This window comes from Coenobita brevimanus, chromosome 26, assembly GCF_032717465.1.
Source record: "Coenobita brevimanus isolate Jiangsu-jjx chromosome 26, ASM3271746v2, whole genome shotgun sequence".
In the NCBI taxonomy this organism is placed as follows: Eukaryota; Metazoa; Arthropoda; class Malacostraca; order Decapoda; family Coenobitidae; genus Coenobita; species Coenobita brevimanus.
The window spans coordinates 1,280,001-1,293,917 of NC_136979.1; the positions used below are offsets into that span (position 1 = coordinate 1,280,001).

Below are 13,917 nucleotides of genomic sequence, written 5' to 3' on the forward strand. Positions count from 1 at the left end.
ATGAGATGGTTTAATTTGCCTCAATTTGATGACCCTACTGTCTGGTATGCTGCATGGTGGTTTCTGATGCTTATTTCGGCCTTGCAGTGTCAGAGTCCATCCTGGAAGAGCGTGTGGAGCTGAGCAGCGGTGAGGATGGGGGAGAGGTGGTGGTGCGGGGTTTGAGTGAAGCACAAGCACTCCTCTCACAGCCTGACCAGGTGGCTGCCATTGAACGCTGTGTCAACACTTGGCTCAAGCAGATAGGTCAGTGCCCATCACATGACTCAAACAGATATGGTAGTACACATCACGTGACACAAGCGGATAGGTCAGTACTCATCACATGGGTCAAGCAGATAGGTCAGTACCCATCACATGACTCAAACAGATAAGGTAGTACCCATCACATGACACAAGCAGATAGGTCAGTACTCATCACATGGGTCAAGCAGATAGGTCAGTACCCAACACCTGGCACAAGCAGACACGTCAGTACCCATAGGTGAGCACCCATCACTTGGCTCAGCAGATAGGACAGTACCCACCACATGTTTCAAGCAGTTAGGGCAGTACCCATCATCTGGCATTTAGGTCAGCATTGATTCACATCCTGCAGAATGCCATATACACTCTCTTTTTTTCTTATTCCTTTGTGTCTTTTGATGACACATTATAGTTTTCAACTAGCCTTATTTCTTATCATTCCTATTAACACTTCATTGCTTTCCACCTCAGTGTTCTTTGTACTGTATCATATTTGCTATTGTTTGTGGCCAGTTACTTACTGTACCTTGTTTGGTTTGCTGCAACTGACCCACTTGGCTGCACGCCTACTGACAGAGTCGGTGCTGATAGAGATGGAACAACTTCGGCAGGAGACAGATGATGCAGGACCACAAGATGAGCTGGAGTACTGGAAACGCCGCATGGCCAAGTTCAAGTTCCTGTCTCAGCAGATGGAGTCTCAGCAGGTAACACTCACTTTCTCACTGCCTGGCTCTGTATTATGTGCAGTATGTCATAAGCTGGTGGTGGTGCTGATAAGAAACCTACATGCAGTGGAGTTATGTGCCTTGGGTGGAACTAAGCAGCTGCTGTGTCCATCTAGGAGCCAAATCTCATATTTCACTGCACCTTGCCATGGGGAATGACTCTGGTCTAACCCTGGTGAGGTGCTGCAGGTGTCACCGGTTCCCTGCATTGGACGGTCCCACAGACCTGTTGTTAGTGGTTCTACTTGACCAGACAGATTAGGGTTAAGTAATAGCAGCAACAACAATGTAGCCATTCATTGCCTTCTGTCACTAATGTAACTCACTGAATGTTGTAACTTGGTTGGTGTGTCAGTTTTATGAACTCAGCCTTTTTCACAGTGTTTCCATTCATTACCATTTTTAACTCTCTCTCTCTTTTTTTTTTTTTTTTTTTATGGCTTGTAGACTTGAGTATGTGTGTGTGTGTATATATATATATATATATATATATATATATATATACACACACATACTGTATGTCCTGTTTCCAGTATATATACCAGGTATTTAATAATTTGATACCACACTGGATAACCTCACTGTATTGGACTTTTCCATATCAGACTTAAAGTTATCTGGCTTTCTTTTGTATCAGACTTGAACAGATGGTTCGCTGAGGCTGTTTACAGAACTGCTAAATATTGTATCAGATTAGTAAACTGGCCGTTAGGGACTGCGAAAGCAGAAAATTTTGATTATGTACATGACTAAGTCATATGGTGTGGTGTCGTCAGGTGCGGGGGGCTATCTTGGTATTGCAATTGGCCAGGTCAAAACTACTGAAGACTTGGAAGGAGATGGATGCCCGTGTGACCCATAACTTGGCAGAGGCCAAGGACAATGTCAAGTTTGTGTATGCCATTGAGGAGTATTGCCACCCCCTCTACCTCAATGACCCTGTAAGTATCACCCCTGTACTTTAGTGACCATGTGAATGCCACTCCCCTTACCTCACATACCCTGTGAATGCCAGCCCCTGTATCTTAATGACACCATCATTGCAGCCTCTTCTTTCTCAGACATAGTCACTGCTGGCCAATGATATTTTGTCCAACAATATATTTATAACATTCCAAATCCTACTTTATTCTGATGAGTGGATGTGGTAAAATATTTGATGGATATAGTATTAATTATTGTTATGCCAGATGCTTAGGAATTTTGGTGGATGCAGGTGTGTTAGTAGCCATGCAGCATGTAACAGAAATGGTTATACAGTAAGATCTTTAAATGTAATATGGACCCCGGCACACACTACATCCAGATATTTATCACATTGCTTTCTAGATGCATCTTATATTCTGTTTCATGCAGTTGTATGGCCTTTTATATTTGTACTGTTTGGAGCAGAATTACTGGTGTCATTGTATAGGTTTCTGGTGAGTGTTTTGAGTGTTTGGGGCAAATCAGTGGTTGTTGGTATGATGTTGTGTGTGTATAGGTTTCTGTGGTTGTTGGTATGGTATTGTGTGTGTGTGTGTGAGTTTCTGTTGAGGGAATTGGATATTTTGGGAGTGTATTATTGTTTTTTGGAATGGTATTGTATGTGTTCTGTTGTTGAGATGAAAGTATAAATGAATCACTAAGATATTAAGTGCATTCTCTTGCTACAATGGAAGAGTTGCTAACTGAGGTATTATGTGTCTACCAGCCTGGTATGACACCGTACATCATGATGCTGTTCAACACGGTGCGTATGATCCACTCCATCTCCAGGTACTACAATACCTCTGACAAGCTCTCAGCTCTTCTCATTAAGGTCAGCATTATCATCATATAGCAAAAAGTTGCTTGTTTAGAAATACCATTTTCTGTTATATTATAGTAGTTATATTATTTGCACAACTGACAGATACAGCAGAAGAACTGGTGATAATAATTATAGCTGAAGTAGTAACAGTAGTACTGTGTTGTTTGGCTTGTATTGCATTTCATATCACACACAATACAGTTCTTGTATATATGAAAGATTGCAAAGATCTTGATATAGTGATGCTGAAATTTTTCATGTAGAGTAAACTTTACTGTACAGTCCAGTGCAGTACAGTAGGTCCAAACAGGTACAATGACGGACCCATCTGTGTCGTGTATCTCAGCTTGACATTGAGGTTCATATTTTGGATTTCTAGGTGGCAAAGGAGGCTTCATCTTTATTTTACCTACTACATCTAGATATTCCCATGTACAGTATATTTTTTGTAAGGTTTTATTTTTGATGTAGTTTGTATCAGTGACATACAAGATTACCATACATTAAGGCACAGTAATCAAAATATATTACTGAGGAAGAGGTGCTAGAAACCTCAAAAGCACCTTATAATGTGACCTTGAGACCCACCTCTCTTGCAGATCACCAACCAGATGATCCGTGCTTGTCAAGTGTACATCTCACGCCAGGGCACTGCAACAATTTGGTCCCAGCCTAGGTCTGAGGTGCGCACTAAGATCCAGCACTGCCTCAAACTTCATTCCACTTACCGAACAGCCTACCAAAAAACCAAGGTCAGCCTCATGCCACCCCTCTCCACCCTCCCTCATGCCACCTCTCTCCACCTTCTCCCATGTCACCCATTTCCTTCCCTGCTCTGCTAGCCTTCTCCACCCTCTCTCATGCCACCCCTCTGCACCTTCATGCCACTACTCTCCACCCACACTCATGCCACCACTCTCCACCCTCCCTCATGCCACCACTCTCCACCCTCCCTCATGCCACCCCCCTCCACTTTTCCTTATGCTACTCCTCTTCATCCTATGCCACCCCAATTCACCCTCTTTTATACCACCCCTCTCAACTCTCTCGTAGGGTATGCCATTCCTGTCTGTCTTCATTTCACCTCTCTCCACCTCCACATTTCCACTCTACACCCTCATGCCATCCCATTCCACCCTCTCTCATGCAATCCATCTCCACCCTCGCACCGCCCTTATCCATCTTCATACCTTCCCTCTACACTCTTATGCCACCCTTCTCCACCCTCCTGCCACCCCTCTCCACCCTCCTGCCACCCCTCCCCAGTGTTCCTCATGCCACTCCTCCCCATCCTCCCTTATAGCTTTCCCCTCCACTTTCCTCTTGCCATCCGTTTCCATCCTCCCTTCCATCACCTCTGTCCACCTTCATACCACACCCATGTACCACCCATTGCCACCTTCCTGTCACCCATCTCCAACCTCATGTCATCCCTCCCCCCTCTCAATCCTCTCTCCACCCTCCCTCATCCCACCCCTTATGCCATCCCTTTATTCAGTTGAGAGTGAGTCATAGCTACCTGGGTGTTATATTACTATTACCTTTACTGTATAGTGGGAAATTTGTTGATGTTTCAGTTTGTGTTGTAGGATAATTTTTTAGTGTTCCACATTAGAGGACAAGGTTATTGTACTGTACAGTAAACTCTCAGTTATCCAGCGTACTTCAGCCAGCCCTCACACTGGACATAGCAGAATGCCGGATATTGCATAAAATCCCCAGTCCACTATCCATTTGGTATCAGGCCAGATAATATGTTACCATCCATCTCAACCCTCTGTCCGAAAAACTTTCCTGCAATATTACCCTTGAGTGAAAGATTAAAACAAAGCATGAAATCCAATACAGTATTGGTACAATACATATAGTACAGTTAACCATCCATCCATCCATCATCCAATCCTACATTGCCCCATGCGGAGCATAGGAGCCCAGGGCTAGGCAGTTGGTCCTGACATTTAAGATGAGAGTGACCAGCCTCACTCATCCCTGAGTGGCATTACATGAGCAGTCAACCCCAACCACCCCTTGACTATAAACCTTCACCGGCCCAATCTGATTGGAGCACAATAATTACCCACTAAACCACCAGGTGCCAAAATTTGGTTATATGGTTTCCACCCAGTGTAGTAAATGGTTTCCTGGTGCACAGGAAACCATTTGGCTTATCACTCAGTGTAGAGTCACCCACAAGCTGAAGGAAGTGGAAAGAATGAAGGAAAGAAAGACAGAAGAGGGAGTGTAAAGTCACCCATAGGCAGAAGGACAAGGAAAGAATGAAGGAAAGAAAGACAGAAGAGAATGGAAGAAAAGTAGGATGGAGAGGAAAGGGGAGTACAGTTATCACAGTACATAATATAATCATAATCATACTGTACTCACCCAGTGTTGGCATCAGTGGAGGGCAGATCCTCACCATACAGTAGTCACAGCAATAGGGCACAGAGTACTGAGGGACCACAAGGTTAGTCACAGCACTACAGCAACAAGTGAGGCATGGGAGGCCACAGACTAAGTCACAGCACTAGGATTTAGCCACCGTGTGGGTCATAAGAGCAGAGTGCGCAGATTCGTCTCGATTGTACGGCGTCTGCAGGAGAGACTAAGGGAGTGACAGTAGGCTCGGCACACTGGGTGGGCCACTCCCACAATGCATTGTGATTGGCAGGCATGTTGTGGGGTCTGCCCACACACCAATTGGGTCCTGTGTCTGAGCCAGAGGGCCGATTGCTTCCTGTTTCTGAGCCAGATGTTGCATAATTTCACTGCATTTTGTTTTAACAGAGTTGAGCAAAAAGTGCCAGATAATGCATTGGGCTGGATCCTTCGATGATGGATAATTGAGAGTTTACTGTACTAGAAAAATTCTGAAACTTTTTTCTTAGAATTATATTACAGAGATAGGGTAATAAAGTTATAAAATTATTGTGATTAGATGATAATGATGATGATGATGATGATGACGACACATGCCACTCACAGGAGAAGCTGGAAGCAATGCCAGATGAGCGTCCCTTCAGCTTTAGTGAACAGTATGTATTCGGCAAGTTTGAAGCGTTCTGCTCCCGCCTCAACCACATCACCGGCCTCTTTGATGACATCGACAAATTCACAGAGTTCTTCGAGGGCCGGGCTGAGTGTGAGACCCATAGACCCTTCTTTATATTTTCCTTTATTTACATTTTGAGAAAGAGTTCAGGAAGCTAGAATTTGTTGGGTAGTAACTGTATATGGTACATCATTTCCTAACAATCTCAGATCTGGTGGTCAGTTTCCTTTATAATGTCAGCTTTGCAATCTAATTCATTTATAGCATCATATTAAGAAAACCCGACGGTTGCTGATTCATTTTTTATTTTTTCACAGTTTATATTAAGTCCTTTGATTTCAAGCTAAGACACTTTAATGTGTGATAATGTGGTTAATTATAATTCCACATACTGTAGTTCCAGATGGTAGGATTCAATTAATAGGATAACCTGAGATTAGAGGTAACAGTTACATATATCCTGCAGCTTCATTCAGAAGTGTGTCTGTGAAAAATTCTATTTTGCATCTTCAGTATTTTCTAGAATTGCAGCATATCACCAAATATATTGTGTTTGTAATAAGTTGCTTCCATTATGTTTCTGTACTGAACTAGGTGATTATGATTAATATGTTGAAGGCTGACTGCATGACAGATTCTCACAGCATCTTATAGAAAAACTAATTTCATTTGCAACTGGTAGATTAGTAATCAGTTTAATTATTTATTATTTCAATATTAGTTTATTAAATAATGAACTAATTGCTCTAGTGAACTAAATTCTTTATCTAAATAATTTCTATAAAGCTAACTGCATCGTTCACAAATTTGAATCTTTAACACAAAAGAAGAAAAACAAGAGCATGCACAACAGTTCACTGATTTACTGAGGGAGGAAATAGATTAGAGATAGATTAGAGCTTCCATTAAAATACTCTTAACCTATCTTCAGAACTACTGACTTGTCTTGGAAATACCCCTTCTAATATCATCATATCAGACATGAGTGAGATGGCCTGGACGTAGGTCCTGTAAGAATAGTGTGATATTAACACTGTAGTGGTAAGAGTGAAGACGTTGGTACCATCTGTTGAGCATAGGAGGACTGCTGGGCCTCGGGAACAAACTGTCAAACTGTCAAGGTCACAGACCGTAGCAGAGTCTTTACCACATTAACAGCATTGTACACTGATGCATATTACCATAGCTGTACACTCAAGCACATCACCAATTCCCTGCACTGAACAACATTACCAGCGCTGGACAATAATGTACATTACCAGTATGGTACTGTACATTCCACCACAGTACTGGTGTTGGACTCACAAGCACATTACCAGTAATGTATATGTTACTGGGAAGTGTGTGTTTAAGTTTGATCTTGGTGACACTATTGTCAACTTGAGCTTTGAATGATTCTTCCCTCATTGACAGTGTCACTTTCACCAACATCATGAAATACAGCTGTTTTGTCATAATACACCTAACACATTTCATCATTCAGCATTCAGTTAATGTCATTAACTCTTTCATGTCCACCCCACCTTTATTATTTTGTGAGGGAAATTCACATGCATGTTTGCACTGCCAGATGAATACTGTATTTTCCTTCATGGCAAGTTTAGCCCAGTAAGATTTTTTATTGTCATATGCCATACATAGAAACTATGACTACTTTTCTGCATAATGAATGAAGAAAATATATATATATATATATATATATATATATATATATATATATATATATATATATATATATATATATACTGTATATATATATATATATATATATATATATATATATATATATATCATTGTAGTCTTATAGGTCAAAACATTGCATGTGGCCTATACTACTTATGAACTACCTGAGAGACAGGTGTTTTTTTATTTTTGATGTAACAAACAGTTCTTAAAATAAAAAAAAGTGGATAATAATACAAACCTGACAGAGCATGACAGCTAAATCAGCATCTTTTGGTGTACCTTCTGTCATGTTGGAAGAAATAGAGAGCAGAAAGTAGCCAATTGCTTTATTTTGTGCCATATGCACTGCACTGTAACATGATAGAATATAATATGAATCACATGCAAACTAATATTTGCTGTGACACCTATATCACATTCTGTGAAAGCATTAACACATATGATACATTGCATCATTCTTCATAAGTTTGCTTTTATTAACATAGATGAAATATTTTGCCTTCCAGCAGTTATGACAACTTCACATGTCCCAACTTCACTCTGAATGTTTGATACTTATTTTCTCGACAAATTAATTAAATTATCTAAATATCACCAAATACATCTGTGTAGTCTATCCCTTCCCGAAAGCTTCTTCAGAACCCAGTGTATATGACCCCATATCCACACAGTTAACTAACCTTAACCTTACCCTTAGCACTGAAATTACCTTTTAGGGTGATTATAATGACATATGTAATGTAGAATGGTTATTGCATTCTGCCAGGACTGACAGTACTGGTCTAGAATGCAAGTTGTTTGCAGAATCGTTTAATCTCATGCAACTGGTAAAGATACCATCCAGAATACCAGACAATCCTGACCATAATGCCTATCTCCTGGATCTATTCTTGACAAATAATCCAGCTCAGTATAGGATATAAGTACTGTCACCACTTGGATCCTCTGACCACAATCTCATCAAAGCCTCATTAGTCAGCTTCCCCAAACCTCCTCGTTTTGAACCTGTCAAGGTTACCCAATGGCACTTTGATAGGGCAGACTGGGATGTATTCAAAAATTATCTTTCTGACATTCCATGGCAGTCTTTCTTCTCTAGTGACATCAATGATACCCAGTCCCACATTAATGACTTGATACAAGCTGGTATGGAATTGTTCATACCAAGTCAACAGCTTACTAAAAGATTGGACTCCCCAAAATGGCTTGATAGCAATTATGCCAGAGCAATGGCCCAAAAGTCATTAGCATATAACTCTTACTTAAAATAAAAAACATCTGAATCACTCAGTCAATATAAGATCACTAGAAACCATGCAAAAGCAATAATAAATTTTGCCAAATCAAACATTCTTCACAAACAAGCATCCAAACTACTAAACAATCCAAATGACAATAGAATAATCTGGTCAACTCTCAGTTCTTTCAGTAACTTTAACAAGTCATCACCCATTCCTCCACTAAAATCTTCAGATGGTAACATTACAAATGAGCTGCATGGGAAAGCGAATATCCTTGCCAGTACATTTGCCAGAAATTCTACATTAGAGGAAGTCAGCCAGAACATTCCAGCACTAGAACTTGACTCTCCTGAAACTGCTTCTCTTAGAATATAGACTAGATACGTAAAATCCATCCAAGATAATTTACCAACCAACAATGGTCCAGGCCCAGATGGAATTCCTCCAGTTGTTTTGAAAAAGTGCTCCCCAGAACTTGATTCTGTTCTAGCGAAATTATTCAGCCTATGCATGTGTATTTCTTCATTCCCTAATTCTTGAAAAGAAGCCAATATCCACCCAGTTCTGAAAAAAGGAAGTTCCTCTGACCCCTCTGATTACAGACCAATAGCTATCACATCTTCTCATGGTAAGGTATTTGAAATCATAATGAATAAGCACATAGTTAAACATCTTGAATCCAACAATTTAATTAGTGATAGACAGTATTGTTTTTGCCACGAAAGACCCACCGTTGATATATTCAGGCTCCTGATTGACACCATCCATCAGTCAACTGACTAACATGGAGAAACTCATGCAGTAGCCATTGATATTTCCAAAGCTTCTGACAGTGTGGCACCATTCCCTACTATCCAAACTCCCTTGCTATGAACTGAAGTCTTTTGTTCCTCTGATTTCCTCATACATCAGTGACAGAAAGATAAGAGTAAATGTACATGATGTATATTCCTATTTCCACTCAGTTAATGCCGGAATGCCACAAGGATCAGTTCTGGGTCCAACCCTATTCCTGATTGATATTAATGTTGTTTTGAGAAAGTGCTCCCCATCCATTCATATGCAGATGGCTCAACACTTCACAGTTCTCACAGTTCTTTCACACTTAGACATCCATTAACAGAGTTTAATATCTCTAACTCACAACTCAGTACATCCATCTCCATTAATCAAGACTTATCTAGGATCACTGAATGGGGACAAAATAACCTTGTCTCATTTAATGCTAGTAAAATCAAATATATACAGTTTACTAATAAACAGATATTGCCAGATTCCTATGTTACCTTCAATGCTACTACTATTCCTATCTCCAAAAGCATTGAAATTCTAATTTCACTTAACAATGCCCTCAGGTGGACCTCTCATGTCAGATCACTTGCTAAAATTGCCTCAAAGAAACTTGGATTATTGTACAGAGTTTATAGCTTCTTTACTGACAAGCAATTAGCAATAGTTTATATGAGTCATGTGTGCTCTCAGCTGGAATATTGCTCACACTTGTGAAATGGATGTGGCAAGGTTGCACTAAAACAATTAGGCAGAATTCAGAAAAAAGCTAATAGAATTATTGATAACCCCGCAGTTACAAATAAATTACCTCCCGTACAGGTAAGAAGGAAAATTGTGTCCCATGCATTATTTTACAGATACTTTTATGGCAAATGCTCAGACAAAGTTGCATCCATTGTTTCACCTCTGCATGCCTTCTCCTGCGTTACATGGGCATCTGGTAATGCTCATGACTGGAATGTCACACTGCCATATTGCAGAACTTCCGCCTATCAGAAATCTTTTATTCCCTGAACTGCATCTCTTTGGAACTCCCTCCCCCAGAGTTGTTTCCCTCCAAACTTCAACTTACAGCTGTCAAGTCCAACTGTTACGGATTTTTTATGAATGGAGGACACCAGTAATCTGGTGTATGGATTATTTTTTTATTTTTTTTATTTTTCCTTCCTGTTCTATTATTTAAAAAAAAAGTTACATCCATTCATTTATGCTACTAATCCACCATCATACTCATATCTTCTTCTGAGTGATAAACCATCAAGACATGAGTTATACTGTACTGGACGATGCATTATAGACAAATGATCAGTGTCTTTACGTGTTACATTCTGGATATACCACTTTCATTTCTCTGTGGTGCATGGAATGAATTTAATGTATTTTTTAATATGATTAACACATATGGGGTATTAGTAGTCAGAACTGTACACACCTGTAACCCTTAATAGAGTATGTTTACTTCTTGTTATTGATTAGAATTTGATTACATACTGCAGCTGCACATTAGTCATCTAGCTACAAAACAAGTACTATAGCCATTCACCCATAAAACAACAAAGTTGTTTAAAATTTCTGAATTAGTGCTAAAAAATGATAATCCTGAATGCTGTTTATTTAAATAAGTATTTATTTTCTTATACCTTTAAATTAACTGAACTTGTACACAGATTGATATCTTGATATTATAGTACTGTATCAAATGAACACAACATCCATAGATTAATGGTATTAAAAAATTTATATAATGTATGTTTTACATCCATAATCCCGTGATGATTATACGGTGTTTGTGAAGATGTATATCTTAGGTTTCATGATGAAAATAGTCAAAATGCATACCATTAACCAATTATATTGTTGTAAATAAACATTGACTGTATATGTGCAGTGCTCTGGGTAATCTGTGTAGGAGTTCTGTGAGGGGATATGTAAGGCAGCCTCTGGGCAAGGCAGGTGTTGAGTTGCTCTAGTGAAGCTTTGCTGCATCCCTGCCAACTGGCCGGACATCGGCTACCTGAGGCTAATGTCACTGGGTTGCTGGACCTCAGGAGAGCTCTTTCCCAGTTTATTAATTCACTTTGTTTCTGTTTGAGGATGCTTGCCAGCCGCTGGTCTCTTCCCACAGCATTACTCCCCATGGAGACTGGTAAGTGGAGTATGGGGTATTACTCCGCTCCTTGCTCTTCCTTCTCACGTACTCAGACATTACTTACACAACTTACCTTTAGACAACTTTCATAGACAGCTTCCACATACTGTATGTCCACTAGCAAGTGGAGGGAATAAAAGGGTTACATATCTTTAGTGAAGGATGGTGCCCTTTTTTACCCTCGCCTTGTAAGGCATTACTGTGTGCTTCCTTCTTACCACTGCTCCTCCTCCCATATTCAAACGGCACATTTTACGTATAGCCACTGACACAGATTTGTCCTCATTTGTGTGGGAATGTGTCCCATTTCCATGTATAAGTTACAGCATAAACAACCCCCTAGCCAGTGTGTGATTTTGGTGCAGAGTGAAGGGATGGTACACTAATGCTGCTCTGATATTACATTCACTATATAATCTCACATCATCAGTACTGTAGTTGGATCACCCTTGTAATACCTTATTCCGACACACTCACCTCACCCTTATTCCTACACACACCATGTCTGATGATCTTTCTACAGTACAGTTGTTGCTTGTACTTGACTAATTGTTCACAGGACACAAGACTTCACAGTATTTGCCTATCCATGATATATATCTCTCCCTTTTTTTAGCAGTGGTAATATAACATGGCACCTTGTACTTTGATGTAAGCCTTGTGATTATCTGCCTTGAATTTGGGTACCCAATACCTCTAAATGCTACTGTATGTGAGCATGTTTCAAGAAGACAGCATAGTGATGTTGCTGGAGTCTCCCCTATTCCACTTATATTAGTGTTCCAGGTGCCCGCTTTGTCATGGTGAGTGGGTCCGGCATTATATTTTTGTCTTGCCCTACCTCGTTAATGTGATAGAACTTCGCCCTGTCCTGAACCAGCTTGCTGTGGTGGTTTTCTCATCTTGTTTTGTGTGCTACACTGATCATAGCTTCAATCTCTAAAATCCTTTATAATATTAATGATTCCCCTACCAAACATAGTGAAAATTATAAAATTTAGAGGTATAATGCCTCATTGTTGGAGTTATTAGGAGTTGGTTTTCTGTCCAGCAATTCAGAGGTGAGTCAAAAGGCTACGGTATGTTATGTCAGATTTTTAAAATGATTGCCTTAGGGTGATTTGACATGTGGTAGAATAATACTTCTATTGGGGTCGCAATTTATGGGAATATGAATTTAGGAGCTTCCTTGGATATAGACCAATTGTTACAGATACTTGGATGGAATTAACCATTGGCCTAAAATGATGCTTCATGTCCTCACCTCCAGCACATTTGTGTACACTGGTATTTACATCTCTGTCAGCTTGGGTATAACAATGAACTCAGTGCACTTTTAACATTTACCTGAGGACTACCACTTCTGTAGCATCTACAGTACATTTATACAAGTGGACTTTGACAGAGAGCATAGTGCAAGATTTAGGTCTGAAGTAACAGCACAGTTGCAGGTGTTTGCATAGGTTCTAGAACAGAATATTTTAGAAAGTAGGCTGGATATAAATACAGTTTCAGGCACATGTATGATAGAAGAGTGCATGTACATGGCTGTAGGGAATCACTTGTAGGTTCAGTCTTGGAAACAATTAGAGGCTGAAGTATAAGTACAGTCACATGTACTGTACAGAGATGATGAGAATGTTGTCAAGTGCATTGTTGGAATAGGATGAAGATGCAGTTGAAGCTTGGATGTCTGCTAACTGTGAGGTTGGAGTGTCTAGTGTTTACAGTTGCTTGTGTTCCTGTATTTACAGTTTTATGGATTTTACTTGCCACATGATCTGTACAGTGTGGGAAGCTGGAGTAGTTTATTACTGTAATAATAGTAGTAGTAGTAGTGCTGATAGTAATTGTAGTACAGTAGTTATAATAGTTATAATTACGTAACCTCAGGCTCGTGTGGATGTTAACCCACTGGATTGCAGGAAATCCTTCACATTAGCTAGGCAATCTCAGCAATCTGTTACATTGAAGGACTGTCTGTGTTGTGATAGTGAGGTAAATGAGGTAAGCGTGTTATGATGTTGGAGACTGCACTGCATTGTTGGCAGAGTGGGTTCCTTGTGAATTGTATTTTGTGTTGGTTCTGAAGCAGAGAAGGGTGCTGGTTGCTGGGATGAATATTATATATGCATATGGCAACATTTACCTTCAGTTTTAAAGTGTAGTAATGTCTTATATCAAGTTTATATATTTTTCAACATATTCAGTCAAACTAAAAATTCTCTGGCATG

At 39.9% G+C, this 13,917-nt stretch overlaps 1 protein-coding gene across 1 annotated transcript in view; it reads left to right on the top strand.

Annotated features, from left to right (window-relative positions):
* LOC145394124 (dynein axonemal heavy chain 5-like) overlaps positions 1 to 13,917 on the top strand; it is a 143,884-nt gene that overhangs the window by 11,774 nt on the left and 118,193 nt on the right. The window contains exons 8-13 of the mRNA XM_080268104.1: positions 88 to 246; positions 823 to 953; positions 1,751 to 1,915; positions 2,668 to 2,775; positions 3,366 to 3,518; positions 5,749 to 5,905. Of these exons, the coding sequence (XP_080124230.1) occupies positions 88 to 246; positions 823 to 953; positions 1,751 to 1,915; positions 2,668 to 2,775; positions 3,366 to 3,518; positions 5,749 to 5,905 (873 nt within the window). The remainder of the gene's footprint in view (positions 1 to 87; positions 247 to 822; positions 954 to 1,750; positions 1,916 to 2,667; positions 2,776 to 3,365; positions 3,519 to 5,748; positions 5,906 to 13,917) is intronic.